At 48.2% G+C, this 18,608-nt stretch overlaps 1 protein-coding gene across 1 annotated transcript in view; it reads left to right on the top strand.

The window, feature by feature from the left end:
* Window positions 1-18,608, top strand: part of CNIH3 (cornichon family AMPA receptor auxiliary protein 3) — a 136,319-nt gene that overhangs the window by 116,163 nt on the left and 1,548 nt on the right. The window contains exons 4-5 of the mRNA XM_003893055.4: window positions 10,109-10,221; window positions 14,319-14,462. Of these exons, the coding sequence (XP_003893104.1) occupies window positions 10,109-10,221; window positions 14,319-14,462 (257 nt within the window). The remainder of the gene's footprint in view (window positions 1-10,108; window positions 10,222-14,318; window positions 14,463-18,608) is intronic.

Below are 18,608 nucleotides of genomic sequence, written 5' to 3'. Positions count from 1 at the left end.
GCATGAGGTCAACTCCCTCCTCTGGAAACATCAGGCTCCTGTTGCATAAGAGGCCTGGCAGCAGAGCCTCACCTGGGAAACGCGGCTGTAGTGGGCAGTGAAAGTGGGAGGTGTGGCCCTGGGGACTTGGAACCCTCTTCTCTAAGCAGAGTTGGGCTTCCTTCCCTTCACTCTGGGCTGGGCGGGCACCGTGGGTGGGACAGGTTTGAGAGGAGGGCGGGGCTCTCGGCTGTGCTAAATTCCCAGCCAGCTCTAGGCGGGTGGGGCTGATGTCCAGGCTCATTATCATCTGCCCCATGCTGAGTAACTAAAGGCAGAAGAGGACCTGTTTCTGCCCTTTTTCCCCTTCCTGTCACCATGCTCTTCCTTGTCAGGTAAAATCATTGTGACTCTTCTCTGGAAGTCTCCCAGGTTTAAAAAGAGACTGGCAGAAAGCATTTCCAGTTGCCATGTCGTTTGCCTGGAAGATGTATAAGGGATGGCCCACGTGATGGAATGGATGTTTTCTTCCCAGGACATAAAGGAAAAAGTGTCTCAAGCCCCTGAATGAAAGGATGGCTGTGAGTGTCCCTTGGGAGCAACTTTGGCCACCACATTCTGCCTTCCATAGTATAACTCATCCTTTAAATCTCCACTTGAGAGGCGGTCATCTCCAAGGGGCCCTCCTTCATTTCCTCACTCAGAACAACAGTTTCTTTTCTCCTTTCCTCCTGCATCGAGTGCTTATGTGCTGCCTCAGTTTGTCCTCTGGCTTCCGTGTTTGTTGTTCCTAGAACCTGTGTTACACCTGGTCATTTACATTGAGTCTCCCCAGCTGGATGGCTTTGCATTCACCACCTAGTAAGTGCTTCTAATAAATATTTGCTGAATGAGTGTGAAATTTGGGCTTTCCAGCACCGGAACAAGGCCTGTTGAACCCTTAACCCCACTGCCCTCCTCATTCTTGGAACATTCCTTTTGGTGAGTGCATCTCCTTTCAAACAGTCTGAGTCTTTGCCTGATCACTCCCTGTAGTCTGGGCATGATTTCTACTCCCGTCATCTCTGGCTCAAAGAAGAAAAGGAGTGGGAAGCTACAAGTGTTAAGAAGCTCTGAATTGCCTGTAAATTGTAGGAGAATTTTGTCCCTTAAAAATGTGGTATTATTTGAGAGAGCGCTTTTATTCTCATCTCCTCCCTGCGTGAAATCTTAGGTAGTTCAGTAATTTAACAAGCGTGTGAGGAAACTGGCAGAGGCTTTGAAATTCAAGTGTGTCTTGATGCTGTATGAAAACAATTATAAAAGGAAAGCTGGGAGGAGTGGGCAGAGCAAGGCTGGAATCCAAAGGTTTGGTCCTAAAAGGAAGCTGCCACCTTACAGATCTATCAAGTGTCCATTGAGATACCAGGAGGGCCAGAGACAGGTGGAAGGAGCTTGTGAGGCTGAATGAAGAAGTGGCCTGTGGAGGGTGGAAAGAATCCGGCCAGAACTGGAGGGGGGATTCTGGAGGTAGAAGGGTGCTGGAGAGCTCACCTCCATCCCAGGAAGATGCCAAAGCCAACCCTCCAAGACTAGAGACCACTGGCCGCAGGGCTGCAGGGCCCAGGGAGCCTCAGGGGTGCTCTCCCACGGGGTGGTGTGTGGGAGAGCCAGGAGCCAGAGACAACTGCTCTTGACTGCAAATGCCGGTTGCCCAGACTTGAGCCCCTGAAGCAGTAGTTGGTGAGCAGGGCTCGGTGAGCACAGGACCGTAATGTGGGAGAAGACCCACAGCCTCTGGGAGGGTTGGGTGGGAGGAGGCCTCACACCAGGGGTTTTAAAAAAAAAAGCATCTGCCTCGTGTGCTCTTCAGATGGGATTGGGCATATTCCAGGTGTTATGGCCCGGTGACCCTTGTATGGTCTTCATACCTTGGGTCTGTGAATCTCAGCTCAAGTGTTTAACAAAATCACCTGGAATGCTCTGAAAAATGCAGATTCTTGACCCAGAGAGTCTATCTAAAGAGTCTAGAGTGGAACCTGGAAATCCGCATTTGTAACAATGCCCTAGGCAATTTGGATGCTGGTGGCTGGGAGACTCTATTTTGGGAATCAGTGCTGAGGAGCCACTTCTCAAACTTTAATGTACATGTAAATCACTGGGGATTTTGTTACACTGTAGGCTTTGATTCAGTAGGTCTGGGATGGGGCCAAAATTCTGCATTTCTAACAAGCTCCCAGGAGAAACTGGATGCTGGCACAGGGACCACACTTTGAGGAGCAGGGTTCTCAGTGACTTACATGGGACCTTGTTAGAAAGGGGGACTCTTAGGCCCCACTCAGACCCACTGCATCTGAAACTTGGAGGGGAGTGGGGTCAGCAATCTGGGTTTTGGCAAAAGCTCCAGGGGATTCTAAAGTATCATGAAGTTTGAGAACCACTGCTAAAAGATGGGGAATCTTAAAGAAATGGGTGGGAGGCAGGGTGGGAGCAGCCGAGCTGTAGATCAGGGCACTAGGCCCAGTCAGTCACCTCCCGCCTTGGTTTCCTTCTCCTCCAGAAACAAAGCTGAGACCCGTGAATTCCGCTGGAAGAAGACTTCTTCCTCGTGGTGTTGTGCGTACATGCTTTTCCTCTTGGATCAAAGCACGAGAATTTCCCCAGTCGACTGGCTGGGATCTGTAATTTATGCAGGATGGTTGGCCTGCATCCCCTGCACAGGGTACAGCTGGCGGTGAGGGCCCCAAGGGAAATGACAATGGGGCTACAGGTGCCTGAGCCGGTCAGTGTCAGTCAGGCTGGAAGCTGGTCCCCAACGAGCAGTGAGGACAGGAAGGGTCAGGCAGCTCCCAGGGTGCCGGGCAGGGCAAGAGTGGAGCCCAGAGCAGTCCACGAAGGCAGTGTCTGGAGCATGTGTGGCCGGTTGCAGATGTGTCGTGCACAGCTAAATCCCAGCAGGGGCCTCTGCGCCCTCAATCCCTGGGTAGTCAGGAGCAGTGGGCAGCAGGGGTGCTGGTTTTGACCCCCCTTCTCTCTGTGTGCCTTTTCCTCCCTGTGCTGCCTTCTCTCAGTGGAGAGGTGGAAATGAGTCCAAGTGGCTGCCAAGAAGCAACAGGAACATCCACAGTGTGGAGTAAATGTGCTCAGGGAGGGTAAGCCAAGAAAGGAGAAACCAGAGGCCCCATGGGATGGAAGAGTGGGAGGCCTGGAGAGAAGGCGCCTCGGGCTGGAAGTAGCCTATCACTCCTCTGCCCTTCATGCCCTCACTGACCACTGGGCCTCCCCAGGCCGGGAGGAAAATTATTCTGTCTTCAGGTCCTGGGTCACTCAGGCAGGCAACCTTCTCTTGCTTTCTCTAACTTATTTTCCTTCATGTTCCTGGTGCAGGCCCAGGGGGAAAATAATGTGCTACTGGTTTCCCTTGAATAGTGGTCCAGGCCCTGGCGGTCAGTCATGAGGGTCCAATTCTGGCCATGGAAGGCCAAAATCAAAGCAATACTTGGTCCAGGCATTTAGGAGAGCTGCTAGCAGTGAAGGGTTCTGAGTCACATCCACAGTTCCTGGTGTACATAAAATCAGTAGGTGTCATACTAATTTTATGGTGACTTTAAATTATTCTAGGACAAGACATGGTAGTTCACACCTGTAATCCCCACAATTTGGGAGGCTGAGGTAGGACGATCACTTGAGCCCAAGAGTTGGAGACTGGCCTGGGAAACATAGACCCCATCTCTTAACAAAAGAATTTAGAAAAATTTTAAATAAGATTATAATTCTAGACTAGGTGATTCTGTGTTAGGTTTCTTATGTAGCAGAGCCTTTGTCTTGTGGCTTAAAAATATGTAATAAACTTTGATGCAAATTCCAGGAGGTCAAAACATTTAATATGCCAGCACCAACAAATAGGGAACACTCAAGTCGACCCAACCCAAGTCCCAGCTGGCAGAGTATTCCTACTGTATCATGCCATTTGAGGTTGGGTGCTAGTCCCTGACACAGCAGGGCCTATGGGGCTGGGCAGCCTTCATGGATGCCCAGGCTGGTGCAGTCTCTCCAAAGACAACCTTCATCCAGAGTGATTAAAGAGCACATGGCCTCCTGAGAGCAAAGGGACCCAGAATGTGGTTTCCTGACAGTGCTTGGAGATGCTTTTCTCATAGTCTTGTGGTTTAGCAAAATCCTAGTTTTCCAAGCATGGCATCCATGTCCGCTCCTTCCTGCTGTCCCCTCACCCAGATGTAAATTGAGCAGGGGCTGACTGCACGCTCACGTGCATGATTATTCATTTGGGAACAAATGGAGAATGATCTCCATGCTGGGAATATTGACTTCATCCTGGGCATCCCAGAGGGATCCTCTGTTTTAGGGCCAGTTTAGTATGGGCTGAGGAGTCAAATAGAAGAGATATTATCTTTTTCTCCACACTCATTGGCTCCTGGGGCAAATAAACCTTAGGGCAGACACACAGAACTGGATTATTGCTGTTGAAAACAGGCAAGGACTGAGGTTTTTTATGATTTGAGAGTCAGGCTGTTGAAACAGCCCTTGGATTCTCTTCCCACTTAAGGAAGCTGGAACTTGGTTCAATCAAAGGGAGTCAGGAGACTGAATCGAAAAGTCAGGAAACCAACTTTGGTTCTGGGTCATTTCATTGACTTTAACAGTAAGAGCAACAAGTTATCCACCTGAGAATGGTCATCAGCTAGTATATGATTACTAAAAATAATGACTGGCCAGGCACGGTGGCTCACACCTGTAATCCCAGCACTTTGGGAGGACAAAGCGGGCGGATCATGAGGTCAGGAGTTCAAGACCAGCCTGGTCAACATAGTGAAATCTCATCTCTACTAAAAGTACAAAACTTAGCCAGGCATGGTGGCGCATGCCTGCAGTACCAGCTACTCGGGTGGCTGAGGCAAGAGAATCACTTGAACCTGGGAGGTGGAGGTTGCAGTGAGCCGAGATCGTGCTACTGCACTCCAGCTTGGGTGACAGAGCAAGACTCTATCTCAGAAAAGATAATAATGATAATAATGATCACAACACAATAGTGGTGTCTTCTTTTGTTGGAGGCTTCTTCACTTTTGAGAGCACTGTCATTCATAGTACATCCTGTGTCTCTGGCTGGTAGGTATGGCATTTTACAGATGGGGAAAATAAGACTCGGCATGGGTAGCTACTTTTCTAAAGATCACACAGTTGAGTATTATGTAACTGTAGGAATTTATATAATGCTTTGAGACACTGGGCTAATATATTGAGACTTATGGGATTACAGCTGTAAAGCTTGTTGTCTGAGTCGACAGGGGCATTCAGAGATGGGTGGAGACTGTGAGTCTCACAGCTTCCACTCTCTTCAAGATAAACTCAGCGCCAGGAGCTTCCCCGTGGCTTCCATAGCTGTGACTTTTAATGTGTTTGGTCCCAGGCATGCTGACACCAGCCCCACAGAAATCCTATGCCCTTGGGATGCATGAGGAGCAGACAGATCTACAACAACAGGGGCGCTTGCTGCCTCTCCAGCTTCCTCATCTTCTCCCTTCCCCTGGTCTTAGGGAATCCCTTTTCTTACCAGGAGCATTATTCCCTTGCTTCAACTCCAAGCATCCTCTTTCTACTTCTTTTCCTTTGGGGCTAAGAACAATCTCTCCCACAACCCCTGATGACCCTCTCCACCACCAGCTGCAGGTCATTGATGGGATAAAACAGCAAACAAATGGATACATGAATGAATGAGAGGATGCATAACTAGAAATAAAATATTTAGAATGCAGACAAGTAAAATTCCTGGAAAAACAAGATTGAGGACAACAGCTTAGAGCTGAGCTGAGCATGGCATATACTGCTCTGTTGGATGGAGGGCACATGTGTGCAGGAATGGAAACCTGCTAGAAGTTTCTTGCACCAGCCTGGAGAGGAGGTCCAGGGGCAGGATTAAAAAAAAGGAAGGAACAAATGCAAGTGGCTGTGAAGAAGCAAGATTTGGAAACAGACTCATATGGAGACTGATGAGAAGAAGGAGTCAGAGATGGTGTGGTTAGTAGAAGTCAGAAATTTAGGAGATAAAGTTTGCAGGAATTGGCAGGAACGTGAATTTCAGCACAAAGTGGTTGTGGGATATCCAGGGGGAAATGTTTGCCAGCAAATGAAAATTGACTGTTAGCATCTGGGCAGGAAGTCAGGACAGGTGGAATAAAGTTAGTTAGCATTTACACAGTCCTTACCTGATATCATTAATGTCCTTGAATAGGGGCCCTTTGCGGTGGCCTTGTTAAGGAGCCACCCCAGGTCAGTGACTTCCATCTCTCTATGCTTTTGCTTTCATTGTTCCACTTCTAGGATGCCAACCTCCGGTTCCCACACGTGATTAGGTTTTACTCGCCCTTTCCAACTTCCCTTTGATCACAAACCTTCCATGAGCCCCCCTGGTTGGAATGAATCCCACAATACTCATGTTGAGATTTAGAATTTGTGACTCTAGAAAGCAGGGTAATAATGTATATGACAATTCAATAGGCTGTGGCTTGCATGAAACAGTTTCTCCATTTGTTGAGTGAAAGAATGAGATTGGCACCATTCAACAGCTTCTCTTATTAAAAAAGAAAGTGTTTTCCAAAGCTAAGGGATGACTCAAGGTCATGGGGCTGTGGTGAGTGCTTGCGTCAGCATCTCTGTATTTTGCTTGGAAGCTTTAGGGGTGGTCTTTATATAACAGATACTCTCAGAGTTGGGAGGGAACACCTGGTCTGACTGCCAACACAAATAAATAAGCATTATACCTGCCTGGTGGCTATTCAGCCCCTGCCCGAGCATGTCCAGTGACAGGGAGCTGTGTCCTGCCAGCCTTGATGGCTTTTTAAGGGCTGGGTGGATGGTTGGGGGAGAATAAAGAGTGAAGAACACAACTTTGCTTTTCCCATTGATTACTCATTCTGGGGCTTGCTGACGGTATCACATGAGATAGGTTAAATCACGCTATGGTAAAAAAACAACAACACTTACCTTTTGGCAGCTTAAAGCAACACAAGTTTCTTTATTGCTCACACTCCAGCCCATCATGAGTTGCCTAGGGGCCTCTTTCCTTACTTGTGGCTTCAGGATGATGGAGTACCCACCATCTTAAATGCTTTTTGCTTTGTCAGAGGAAAAGGAAAAGAGACTCTGGAGCATTTTGTATCAGCCGTTAAGTGGTCTGGCCCTTCTCTCCACATCAATTCTGCCCACAGCCCATCGGCACCCCCAACCCTCGAGAACTGGAAAATGCGACCTTACCACCTTCCAGAAGGTTGAGTGTTGGGTGTGAGCGGAGGCAGCCATAATGGCTATGGCGCAGGCCTCATGCAAATGGCCTGGCTGATTTCCATTTGGTCTAGAAGGAAGAGGTTTCCCACCTCTTTCACATAATTGTGACAAGGAGCAGCTGGGGAAGTAGGTAAGGACCAGTGTGTGTATCAAAAGGTCACTGTCACTCCTAAAAGTCTCTGGATTAGTTGGAGGAGCCTCTTCTACTTGTAAGTAGTAGTGTTTTAGGTAGTAAGAGGTCAGTGGTCAGTGTTCTAGGTAGTAAGAGGTCATCTGGAGAAGCCACCTGAAATGGCAGAGTAAATTATTCAGTTTTTTTTCCAACCATCCAAAAGGCTGGAGACCTCTGTGACTAGCTGGCCTCCATTAAGCAGTTTTCTTCTGCATGGAGACAGTGATGAATCCTCCCTGCTTGGAAGGTTACAGCCTCCACAATCAATCAAGCCCCAAAGAGAGAAGAAGCGGTGGTCATTAAGAGTGGGACCTGAAATCCAAACTGTAATCAGTCAGAGATTTGTCATTGGAGTTGGAGATGGAGATGGAGAAATAATGGATGATTCAGGCCCGTGGTGGCTGTCTCTAAACGTGTTAATTACCTCAGCTTAAGTGGCTGAAACCAATGATTAGAAACTGTGGAGATGTGCACAGCAGAACTCACAGCCACTGCCTCCCGGGGCTGGTGCACCCGGCTCTGAGAAAGTGGGCTTTCTCTTTGAATGGGAGGGGGTAGGGTGATGCCTTGGCTGGGGGTAGATAGGGTTGGTTAGCACAGCTCTGAGGTCCTATGAGGAGATATACTAGCGACATGGCGTGCCCCCTCCTGCCAGGTGGTTGAGATTCACAGGGGCTGGCTGTACCCAGTTCACCCACCAAGGGTCACCACCTCCGGAATGATGGCTCCTTTGTTCTGATTCTTCAGGTGACTGCCTGAGAAGTCTAAGGTGAGGGTTAATGCAATTCATCTGCACTGGACTTTGAGACTAAAGAAGGTGCCCCATAGTTACAAAATGTCTTACACGTGTGCTGTGCATGTCTTTATTTTTAATGTGTGCGTATGTGTTTCTCTCTCTGCGTCTGCCATCTGGGGTAGTTAGCTCATCTAACTAAATTGAGAGACCAAAGTCATGGTCCACACCCAGATGGGATGGTTTGAGGGAGTTTGTTCTCCACCCAAAGACATCTTAGTTTGTAACCACAGGCTGCATATCTAATGCCAGCCAGCCATGTTGTAAACACGTGCACTTGGTCAGTTCAACGCACTTTACCAAGTATTTGTTAAGTCTCTCCTAACTGCCGTGCATTGTACAAAGGCACTTTGTAAATGGAAATGAGAAAAGAATAGACGTTGGCTAAGATGGCTTGCAGAATGCTGGACAGAGGAGTCTGTCTGTATTGGGAGGTGGGAAGAGGATGATGACTCCACAATGGATAGATTAGGAAAGTACCCCTGGGAGGGGGTCAGAAAACATGCTGTGGGGCCCAGAGGTACAGGGGAGGGTGGGCAGAACTCCCAATAGAAAGTGGCATTTGAGGCCAGACACAGTAGCTCATGCCTGTAATCCCAGCACTTTGGGAGACTGAGGTGGGCAGATCACCTGAGGTCAGGAGTTCAAGACCAATCTAGCCAACATGGTGAAACCCCGTTTCTACTGAAAAATACAAAAATTAGCTGGGCGTGATGGCAGACACCTGTAATCCTAGCTACTCGGTAGGCTGAGGCAGGAGAATTGCTTGAACCCAGGAGGCGGAGGTTAGAGTGAGCCGAGATCACGTCACTGTACTCCAGCCTGGGTGACAGAGTGAGACTATGTCTCAAAAAAAAAAAAAAAGTAAGTGGCATTTGAGATGGGCCTTGCAGGATATTTCAAAAGATTTTGATAGGAAGACCAAAGCATTCAGGATAGCCTAAGCAATACAAAGTATATTTATATATTATATAAATAAATATATTTGGTAATATATATCTATATCTCCCTACATAACTGGGTAAAATGGTGCATTTATATATGTAACCTTCCCTACTGCTGGTCTAGGTGTCAAATTTCTTACAGTTACCCTTTAGCTTACAACTTTGATTTCTGATAAAATGTAAGCACCCTTGGGAGCAGCTTTTCAATGCTTTTAAGCTCCTTTTACCCATTTATACCTGTGTGGCTGGGTTGGAGGTGGAAGAGCTTAGTCTTCCTGCTGGTTGCTTCCCACCATCAGGCCTTTCTTGGTCAGGATCAGTTTCTTCCCTCTTCCCGCAGAGGCTACACTGTCCCTCTTCATCATTGCTAATTGTTATTTTTCTTGCATTCCTCTTGCTCCATCCACCATCAGGCAGAATGCCACTGCCTCTTGAGGCTGGCCATTTTTTCCTGACCCTCCTATATTTGTGATAAATGTACATATTCACTTTAGGTTTGTGAGTTACTATAGGAGGACACACAGGGGCCAGAAAAATAAGAGCAGGGCAGTTATGGACTCATTAGAAACCCTTGCAGTATTTCTTCTAGTGGTCCTGCCTTGGGTCAGATGACACATGGACTGGACCAGCTCTTCCAGTCTTCCCAGTGGCCATCCATGGGTGACCCCTAGGAGCAAGCACGGTATTCTATTAATAGCAAGTAGTGCACTGAGGGCTTGTGTCATTTGGGTTTGGGTATAATGAAAAGAGGAGTGCCATAAAAAGAAGAACTTACCAGAAATGGATCTGTGTTGGGACAGTGGCTCTATGTTGCTCAAGGGAGGGCCTTTGTATCAACTGCCTGTGAGAGGCAGTGTCCAGGCAGAAGTCAGCTGCCATAGAAGCAGGAGTGGTGTTTTCCTCCTCTAACTCAGGGCTGTGTCTCTGCTCCCTCTTCAGCTGGTGCTGCCAGAATACTCCATCCATAGCCTCTTCTGCATCATGTTCCTGTGTGCGCAAGAGTGGCTCACGCTGGGGCTGAATGTCCCTCTACTTTTCTATCACTTCTGGAGGTAAGTCGGACTGGGACTGGTCTATCCTCTTTCTTTTCTGCCAGGGCAACCTGCTCTCCAGTGATGATGTCCCCCAAATAGACAGCTTCTAGTGCCTTCCAATCATCCCTTCCTTTCTGGGTCTCTGTCTTTAAAGCCCATTCCCAAAGTGCTCTCAGGCAGCAGGTCCAATAAGACAAGGCCCTTTTTGTTGGTTTCATTAACCACAATCCCATCCCTTGCAGGTCAGTGTTAAAAGCATCTATAGTAGCATTCACAACAGCCAAAGAGTGGAACCAACCCGAATGCCCATCAACTGATAAATGGAGAAACAAAATGTGGTATATCCATACAATGGAATATTATTTGTCAATAAAAAGAAATGAAGTACTGATATATGCTACAACATGGAGTCCTAAAGAAAGGATCAATGAAAAAAGCCAGACACTGAAGGCCACATATTTCATGATTCTATTTATATGAAATGTCCAGGATAGGCAAATCTATAGAGACAGAAAGTAAATTCATGGCTGCCAGGGACTGGGAGGGAATGAGATAGGGAAAGACTGCTAGTGGGTCAAAGGTTTTCTTTTTAGGGTGATGAAAATGTTCTGAAATTAGATAGTCATGATGGTTGCACAACTCTATGAATATACTAAAAACCACTGAATTGTACAATTGTACACTTTAAAAGGGTGACTTTTATGGTATGTAAATTATATCTTAATAAAAAAAAAAGCACCTACCAGATGGGCTGGATTTTCTGGGACAGTTATAATTTCATATATTCTATTCCCTTCTAAGACCATGCGTCAGATCATGTGATTTTTGGCTTTTTGTAAAATAGAGTCACCATATGGACACAGGAGGCAGAGGTGGAGGAATATCAAAATAGTAGAGAGGGTATTTGTGCAGATAAGTTGCCTGCCCTTGACCCTTGGCTGCCAGAGCATTGGACCCCAAATTGTTTTATCATTGTTATTCTACCATAAAATGTGGCTTGAATTTAGCCACACCTAAGACATGCACTCCTTCATTTAGAAAACATGCAGAATACATTCTACACGCCAGGCATTGTGAGGGATTTCACGTTAAATGTAAAGCAAAACCTTTACCCTTAAGGAACGTACATCCTAGTGGTAGAGGGAAATATGTTCTTAACAGACATATGAGGAATACAGGTAGGAGCATAGAGAAAGAAGCACTTAAATAGACTCAAGAGTGACTTTGGAAAAGCACATTCCAGAGAGAGGGACCAGCATGTGTAAAGGCCCAGAGTTAAGAGAGCACTTGGTGTGTTTGGGAAATAGTAGTTGTTCAGTGAGATTGGATGTAGGGTTCTTCAAGGGAAATAAGAAGAGACAGGTTGGCAGACAGCTGAGAGTGTGGTATGGAGGGCCTGAAATGATTTTATGGGGAAGGTGCAATTAATTTATTTTTTAGGTAATGGAAAATGATCAGAAACTTTAGAAGAAGGCAATGGCATTACCTGATCTGATTTTTAGGAAGGTGGCCTGGGAAGTAGTGTGAAGGATGGGTTAGAGGGTGAAATATTGAGATTGAAATCCAACTGGGGGGTTATGGTGGGAACTCCAGGTGGAGAGATGAGAGAGCCTTGACCCATGTAGTGGGAGTCGGAATGATGAGAGAACAGAAGAACCCATGGAAGTGAACTGGACAGGCCTTGGCCCATAATTGGGTGCAGGTGAGGGAGAGGACACCTCTAGGCTGGGTGGCCGGGAGGTTGATGGTGCCATTGACCAGGGCCAGCAGGGTAGAAGAAATCTCAGGTTTAGGGAGGAAGGAAAAAGATTCAGTTACATCGAGAAGCCTCACTTTAAGTAAAGGCAATCTGCTATCATCTGAATTAGAGAGAAGTCAAATAGGAGATCCAGGATTCACAATAACCAAGTGAGCTGGGTTTCATTTTCTGTGTTTGACACATGGGGACACAGAGACTCACAAAGGTTAAGTCAGCTGTCCAGCGTTGCTCAGCTCGGACGTGGCAGGGCTGAGGTTACGTCCCACCTCTGTACGAATCCCAGTCCGAGTCCCTGCTGCCTGACACACTGCCCCAGGGGCCGGCTCTTCTCCCCAGGAAAGGAGTTCCTCCCAAGGTCCTTCAAGTAGGGGGCTGTCAAGGCAGCGTATCAGAAATGTGATTGACAAAACATCGATCAGGGCACTGCTTGTGGGGCTAGCACTTGTCCAAAAGGGAGGAAAAGGAGAGCCAGCCAGTGTCCATAGACTTGGAAAGTTCATCTCTATGGAGGAAGGGAGGGGCTATAATCTCCTTGCCAGTAGGCACTTTGTCTTACCTTTTTTTTGAATCCCTGACAGGATCTAGTCTAGTTCCTGGCAATTAGTAAGTTCTCAGAACATGAAAGAAAAAAAGAATGAGGAGGAGAGGAGTCCTTTAAACATCAAAGGCCTTATACACCCTTTATCCCCCTTTCCATTCCCCCTCCTTTCCAACAGGTCCAGATCAGTGACATTTCTCATACAGAGAAAGTCCCCTCCTGCTCTGGCTCTTAGTTTGTGTAAAGGAAATAGGACTGTCTGCTGTTGACTCAGTACCTGTTCTTCCCAGGTTATTTGCATACATCGCCTCACATAATAGTCCACAACAGCCCTGTGCGGAGGGCAATTCCGTCCCCATTTCACAGATGAGAAAGTTGAGGCTTAGCTGGATTAATGAGTGACCCAAGGAAAGTCAGTGTGGTGACCAGTGACTGGCAGGGCCTTTGCTCTTTCCACGGAGCCATATGGCCACCCTGCCCTTCTGCCTCCACTTAATGAGGTCACCTGGGAATAAAACTACAGTGACAGCAAATAGCTTTTGAGATCGCTCCCAGGAAGAGGAGAGGTGAGTGGCCTGGAGGGCTGTGAGCTGGCAGTTGTCATCGAATCTGGCTTGTGATTTCTTTTCAGCACAGTGTCAGTGACAGATAATGTCAGTGCAGTTCTCTGAAGGGGAAGGAGGAGGGAGCAGAGATGCTGGATCTGCGAGTTGCTACATTGCAGGATGTTCTTCAAAGCCAGTGTGATTAATCTCCCGGTTGGAGCCCTCTCCTCAGGCCCATGCTCACCATTGAGAACCACTGTCTGCCCCAGAGCCCAGGGAAGCCATTTATTTGCACTCCTGGCCTGTGGGTGGCTTTACCAGAATGACTGAAAAAGGAACTTGCTGAGAGATTCCAGCTGTACTTTGTTCTTGGGCTGGGCAGGAGGCTGTGGCCAGGTCCCTGGGGGCAGTGTCCTGGGGGCAGTGTCCTGGGGGCAGTGACCACTTCCCAAGGGACTCAGGAGGCTCAGACTCCTGCCCCAGGTCTCACCAAGCCTGATGGCTTCCCTCCTCAGGGGCTGTGGCCAGGTGAGCCTTGGGAATATGGTATTTTGGACTCCCCTTCTCAGGGCTGTGGCCAGGTGAGCCTTGGGAATATGGTATTTTGGGCTCCCCTCACGGGCGGTGGCCAGGTGAGCCTTGGGACTGTAGTATTTTGAAGTAGACACAGTTCATGTTAGCTGCTCCCCCTCCTCTTCTTTCCCACCCACGTTCTTTCGCTCACCCAGCTGCCGTCCGGGGCCTGCTCTCTCCCGACAGATGGCTGATGTTCTTTTTTAGTTCTAGGTCCCACTATCAAGAAGGAAAGCACCTGTAAACTGCTCTACACTCAAGTGGGAATAGGATGTCCTGAAGTACTCAGGATTTTCAATAACGGTCTGTGTAAAGTAGTTTTTAGGGTAGAATGGAGGTACGGTGGTGCCCCAGCAGTGGCAGTAGAGCCCCGTACCTCTGCCTACACCTGTCCTGAGAGGCGGCTCTTCCTCAGACTCCCAGGCAGTGCCAGGTGACACATTTCCCCTTCTGTTCGAGCAGCTTTGTATATGGGTGAAATTGCCATGATGCCAGTGGGTCGGAGTATTTGGGGATTTACTACCTGCTGGAAGATAGTGGCTGAGCCACTCTTCAGCGGTGCTTGAGCTGTGATTTGGGCAGAAGGCAGGCAATCGCTTGGCAGGGATTGCTCGACAGAAGCCCTGCATCAGAAGGGCTTGCCCAGGTGATGCCAGAAGTACCAGGACCTCAGAGACAGTGATGTCCTCTCTCCCTGCAGGTATTTCCACTGTCCGGCAGATAGCTCAGAGCTAGCCTACGACCCACCGGTGGTCATGAATGCCGACACTTTGAGTTACTGTCAGAAGGAGGCCTGGTGTAAGCTGGCCTTCTATCTCCTCTCCTTCTTCTACTACCTTTACTGGTGAGTAGCTGCCCCTCCTGGTGGTTTTGACTCCTGCAGCAAAAGGAAGAGAATTTCAGGCTGGCCTCTGGGAGGCAGCCTCTGGGAGACGGCCTGCGAGGGTGGGAGTCAAGGCCAGTCGGGTGTGGCCCTAGCTGTCTGACTCTGGCTCAGGAGCAAGGGCTTCTGTGTCGACAAGGAAAGGGGTAGGAGATCCTGCAGGAGGCCTTGCCTGCTGATGGGCACATCCTCAGGGCCATGCAGTGAAAACACCCTCTCAACATCCCTTTGGAGGTAACTGGTGAAGTGCGGTTGGTTACTCCTTCTTCCCTATAGGGCTTCCTGCCTCGCACAACTCTGCAGCTCAGCCCACCAGGTTGCCTGTGGCCCCGGGGCCCAGGCTCATCCTCACTGTCCCTTGCCCCGTGGCCTGTTTGCAAGGATTCTTGGGAACCATAACAGAGGCTCCAAACTCCCCGCCCCAGTCCCACAGTGGCTGTCATGGTTCATAAAGTGGCATTTTGGGTCACTAAATGCTTCATTTACCGTTTTCCCAATATTACATAACACCATTCCAATTAAGAAAAACCTGCCTACTTTGCAATCCTGTTTCAGGAATCTCCCCTCTTTGCACCTCTCCGCTCAGAACATCCTAACTAAGCAGATAGTTATAAACAGACTGTCTTGTGGTTTGACACCCCAGAGTGCCTTTTCCGCAAATGTCTCCTCCTCCTTCCTGCTCCTCTTTGGCTCATCTCTGGGGACTCTCACCTGTCACTTGCGATTCCATCGTTACCTGTGGCAGGGCCATGGTGATCTCCAAACCTCCCAGTGATGTCTCCAAAAGGGCATGGTTGACAGCAGCCAGGTGAAGAGGAGGAGAGGTTGGTGTGTTGGACTCCACGCCACACCTAGGTTTGGATTGGGCTGTGGCAGGGCAGAATGTGGCTGCATTTGTCCAGTATTTTTTATTTATTTTTAAATTTTTCTTTAAAGATGGGGTCTCTCTGTTTCGCCCAGGCTGGAGTGCAGTGGTGCCATCACTGCTCACTGCAGCCTTGAACTCCTGGGCTCAAGCGATTCTCCCACCTTAACCTTCTGAGTAGCTGGGACTACAGGTATGTGTCACCATGCCCAGCTAATTTTTTTTTTTTTAATTTTTTGTAGAGATGGGATTTCACTGTGTTACCCAGGCAGGTCTTGAACTCTTCAGCCCAAGTGACCCTCCTGCCTCAGCCTCCCAAAGTTCTGACATTTAAAAATGAGCCAGGCTTTGTGCTCAGAGCTTTGTACATATTGCTCAACTTATGAGATAAATACTATCCTCACTCACATACGAAAAATGAACTGAATCTGAGAAGTTTATGTTCCTGAATTCACAGCTAATAGTGTCACAGCTATAAGTAATACATCTTGAGTCCGATTTCAAAGGCTGAACTCCTTTTTCATTTTCCTTTTTTTTTTTTTTTTTTTTTTTTGAGGGTATCACTCTGTCTCCCAGGCTGGAATACAATGGCAGGATCATAGCTTGCTGCAGCCTCAAACTCCAGGCTCAAGGGATCCTCCTGCCTTAGCCTCCTGAGTAGCTGGAATTATAGGCATGTACCACATGCTCGGCTAATTTTTGTATTTTTCTGTAGAGACAGGGTTTTGCCATGTTGCCCAGCCTGGTCTTGAACTCCTGGGCTCATGTGTTCCACCCGCCTCGGCCTCCCAAAGTGCTGGGATTACAGGCGTAAGCCACTATGCCCAGTAGCTCTTAACTGCTGGCTATCTTAGAAAACCTCTAGAAAAGTCTTTATCAAAGTGAGGGGTAAGGAAGGGAGGAAGGTGTGCTTTTTAAAAATACAAGATTCCTGGGCTTATAGCTACCTATTCAGACTTTCCAGGGCTGGGCTCCGCATTTTAAACAAGCTCTCTGGACAATCCTGATGCACACCTTGGTGGCTCTGGAGCATTCTACTTGGTTCTGCCTTCCCTTTACATCCCCTGTGTCTGCAGACTCTGTGGGGTGCTCTGGAATGTTTACTACTCCAGCTTGCGGGGAGCCTGACAGTCTTTGAAGCCTCCAGAGATTTCCACGGTGCCCAGTGGGTTCACCTAAGTCTTTCTGACTCCAAGTCTGAACTATCTGACAACCAAAGGCTTGTCAGATGGGTTCCTGTCTTGGGAAACATACAGAGCGTGGACAAAGCCATTGTGGGCTTAGGGACTGGATACCTCGGAGGTTAGGTTTTTTCCCTGCAGTGTGCTCAACCCTGCTTTCTTTGTGGAGTCACAGACTTCCCCTTCTTCAGAGTCATGGGCTGAGTGGCCTGTCCCTAGAGACAGCGCTGTCTCTCCTGTAAGCCAACAGAATGAGACCAGTGTTTTAATTAGCTCCTGCCCCTTTAGCCTGGGATCCACCTCAGTGTGGATGAAGATGGAGCCAAGATATTTCCCTCATCTCAGTTTTGTTGCAGCAGATGCCGGAGCCGAGGCGTCGCCAGGAAGAAGGCATATGAATTCACAGGGAGGGAAGCTGCTGTGCGTGCTCCGCTGTGGGGGGTGGGAGGGGGCGGGGTGGGGAGGGCTTGGCAGCTCCTCTCGGTTGGATGGGTGTGATCGTTCTATAACTGAGTGTGTTCCAGACAGTCTGTTTGACTGTTTGTCCTCTAGTTCATTACTTCAATTTGGCCCTGCCTTCATGATACATGTGTTAATCACTTTGTTTCTAAAACAAAATTGGAAACAGTTCCTGCAGCCTCACTGGGACCCTGGGTGGCCCCCACGGTCTCCTGCATTCTTTGTTGAATCTGGCCCCTTCGTGCTCTGTGGGGCTCCATGAAAGACTCTGTTTCTCCCACCTTAGGAGCTGCCGGCCCCTCAGATCCAGAGCTGGTGGAGAGCACAGGAGCGCCAGCACAGGCCACCGTGGGAGGGAGAGAAGGGGACCTATGTGTGTGCAGAGCCATGTCTGAACTGAGCTCAGAGCTAGAGACCCACACAACAGCGGGGAAGACGGGGTGGGTGGTTTATGGTTTCAGCTTCCTGAGGAGCTCCTGAGGACCTTGGAGAGGTTAAGAAATGCGTCTCAGGTCCCCGCTAATAATTTGCGACATCTGGCTGCAGAGCCTGTGCTCTTTCTTCTATCCTGTTTGAATCACATGGCACCCATCACCCCACTTCACAGTTTGCCTTGTGGACCAGGTGATAATTTGAGGGTTGTGTTAGAAGGGGACTAGCTAACACAGATACTAATACTAGCTGGTGAGCCCAGTACGAACAGTATCCTAAAGTATTGGACAATACTTTAGGTCACCTGAAGTAGTAGGACCACCCCCCTGCACGGTTATTCTGGATCATGCCTGTCCCTCCTCAGGTTTATTTCTCTCCATCTATGTTATTTATGGTTTACTTGTTCCTTGACACCAGAGACCATGTTGGTTTTAAATGAAAGAATGAATGAAAGTGAGTAAATAAAGATATCCACATGAGGCTTAGTACTGTCATGCAAAAAGCGTTGGCTTCGGAGTTAGGATGTGGCTTCTCCACCTGCTGTCACTCCTCATCTGGCCCTCAGCTTCCCCAGGTGGAGTAAGTCCCTCTTGCTCCAGATCTGACCAGTGGTTCTCTGTGCACATGAGATGTGTGAGGTTCCTGAAGATGGAACTTCAGCTACTCAGAAGAGCCCATTGGGCCTCCACAGCTGCATAGGGTTAGAAGTAAAACCTTTTCACTTCTTTTCATTTCTTTTACTTCTTAGACGAATCTTTCTTCTCACTATAATGTGAAAGGCAGTTGGTTTCTTTTTCTGCCAAATAAAGAGGTATATTTTGATGCAGATCATTCCTCAGCCTTGCAAACTTAACCTGAAGTCCTTATTAAGAGCACAGGGATACATGTCCCCTTTACCCCCACTCTTAGTAGTATTGGGGCAATACTTTAGGTCACACGCTTTTAATGCATGTTTAATTCCTGGAGTCCATTAAAAATAGGAGGGCCAGGGAGTTACCCAATCAAGAGTTGACTGAGTTCTGGTGCCCAGAGGGCTTATGTTCCCATGCAGGACTTTGCAATAACGAGGATGATCTTTTCCCCAGCACTAGCGTATTATCCAGCATCATCTGGGAGCCCCTGGACACAGCCATCATGCAAGCACATGGCAGCTGCTGGCATAAAGAATCC

This window comes from Papio anubis, chromosome 1, assembly GCF_008728515.1.
Source record: "Papio anubis isolate 15944 chromosome 1, Panubis1.0, whole genome shotgun sequence".
NCBI lineage: Eukaryota > Metazoa > Chordata > Mammalia > Primates > Cercopithecidae > Papio > Papio anubis.
Note: the sequence above shows the minus strand (reverse complement) of the source record. Positions and strands in the feature narration are given on the sequence as shown.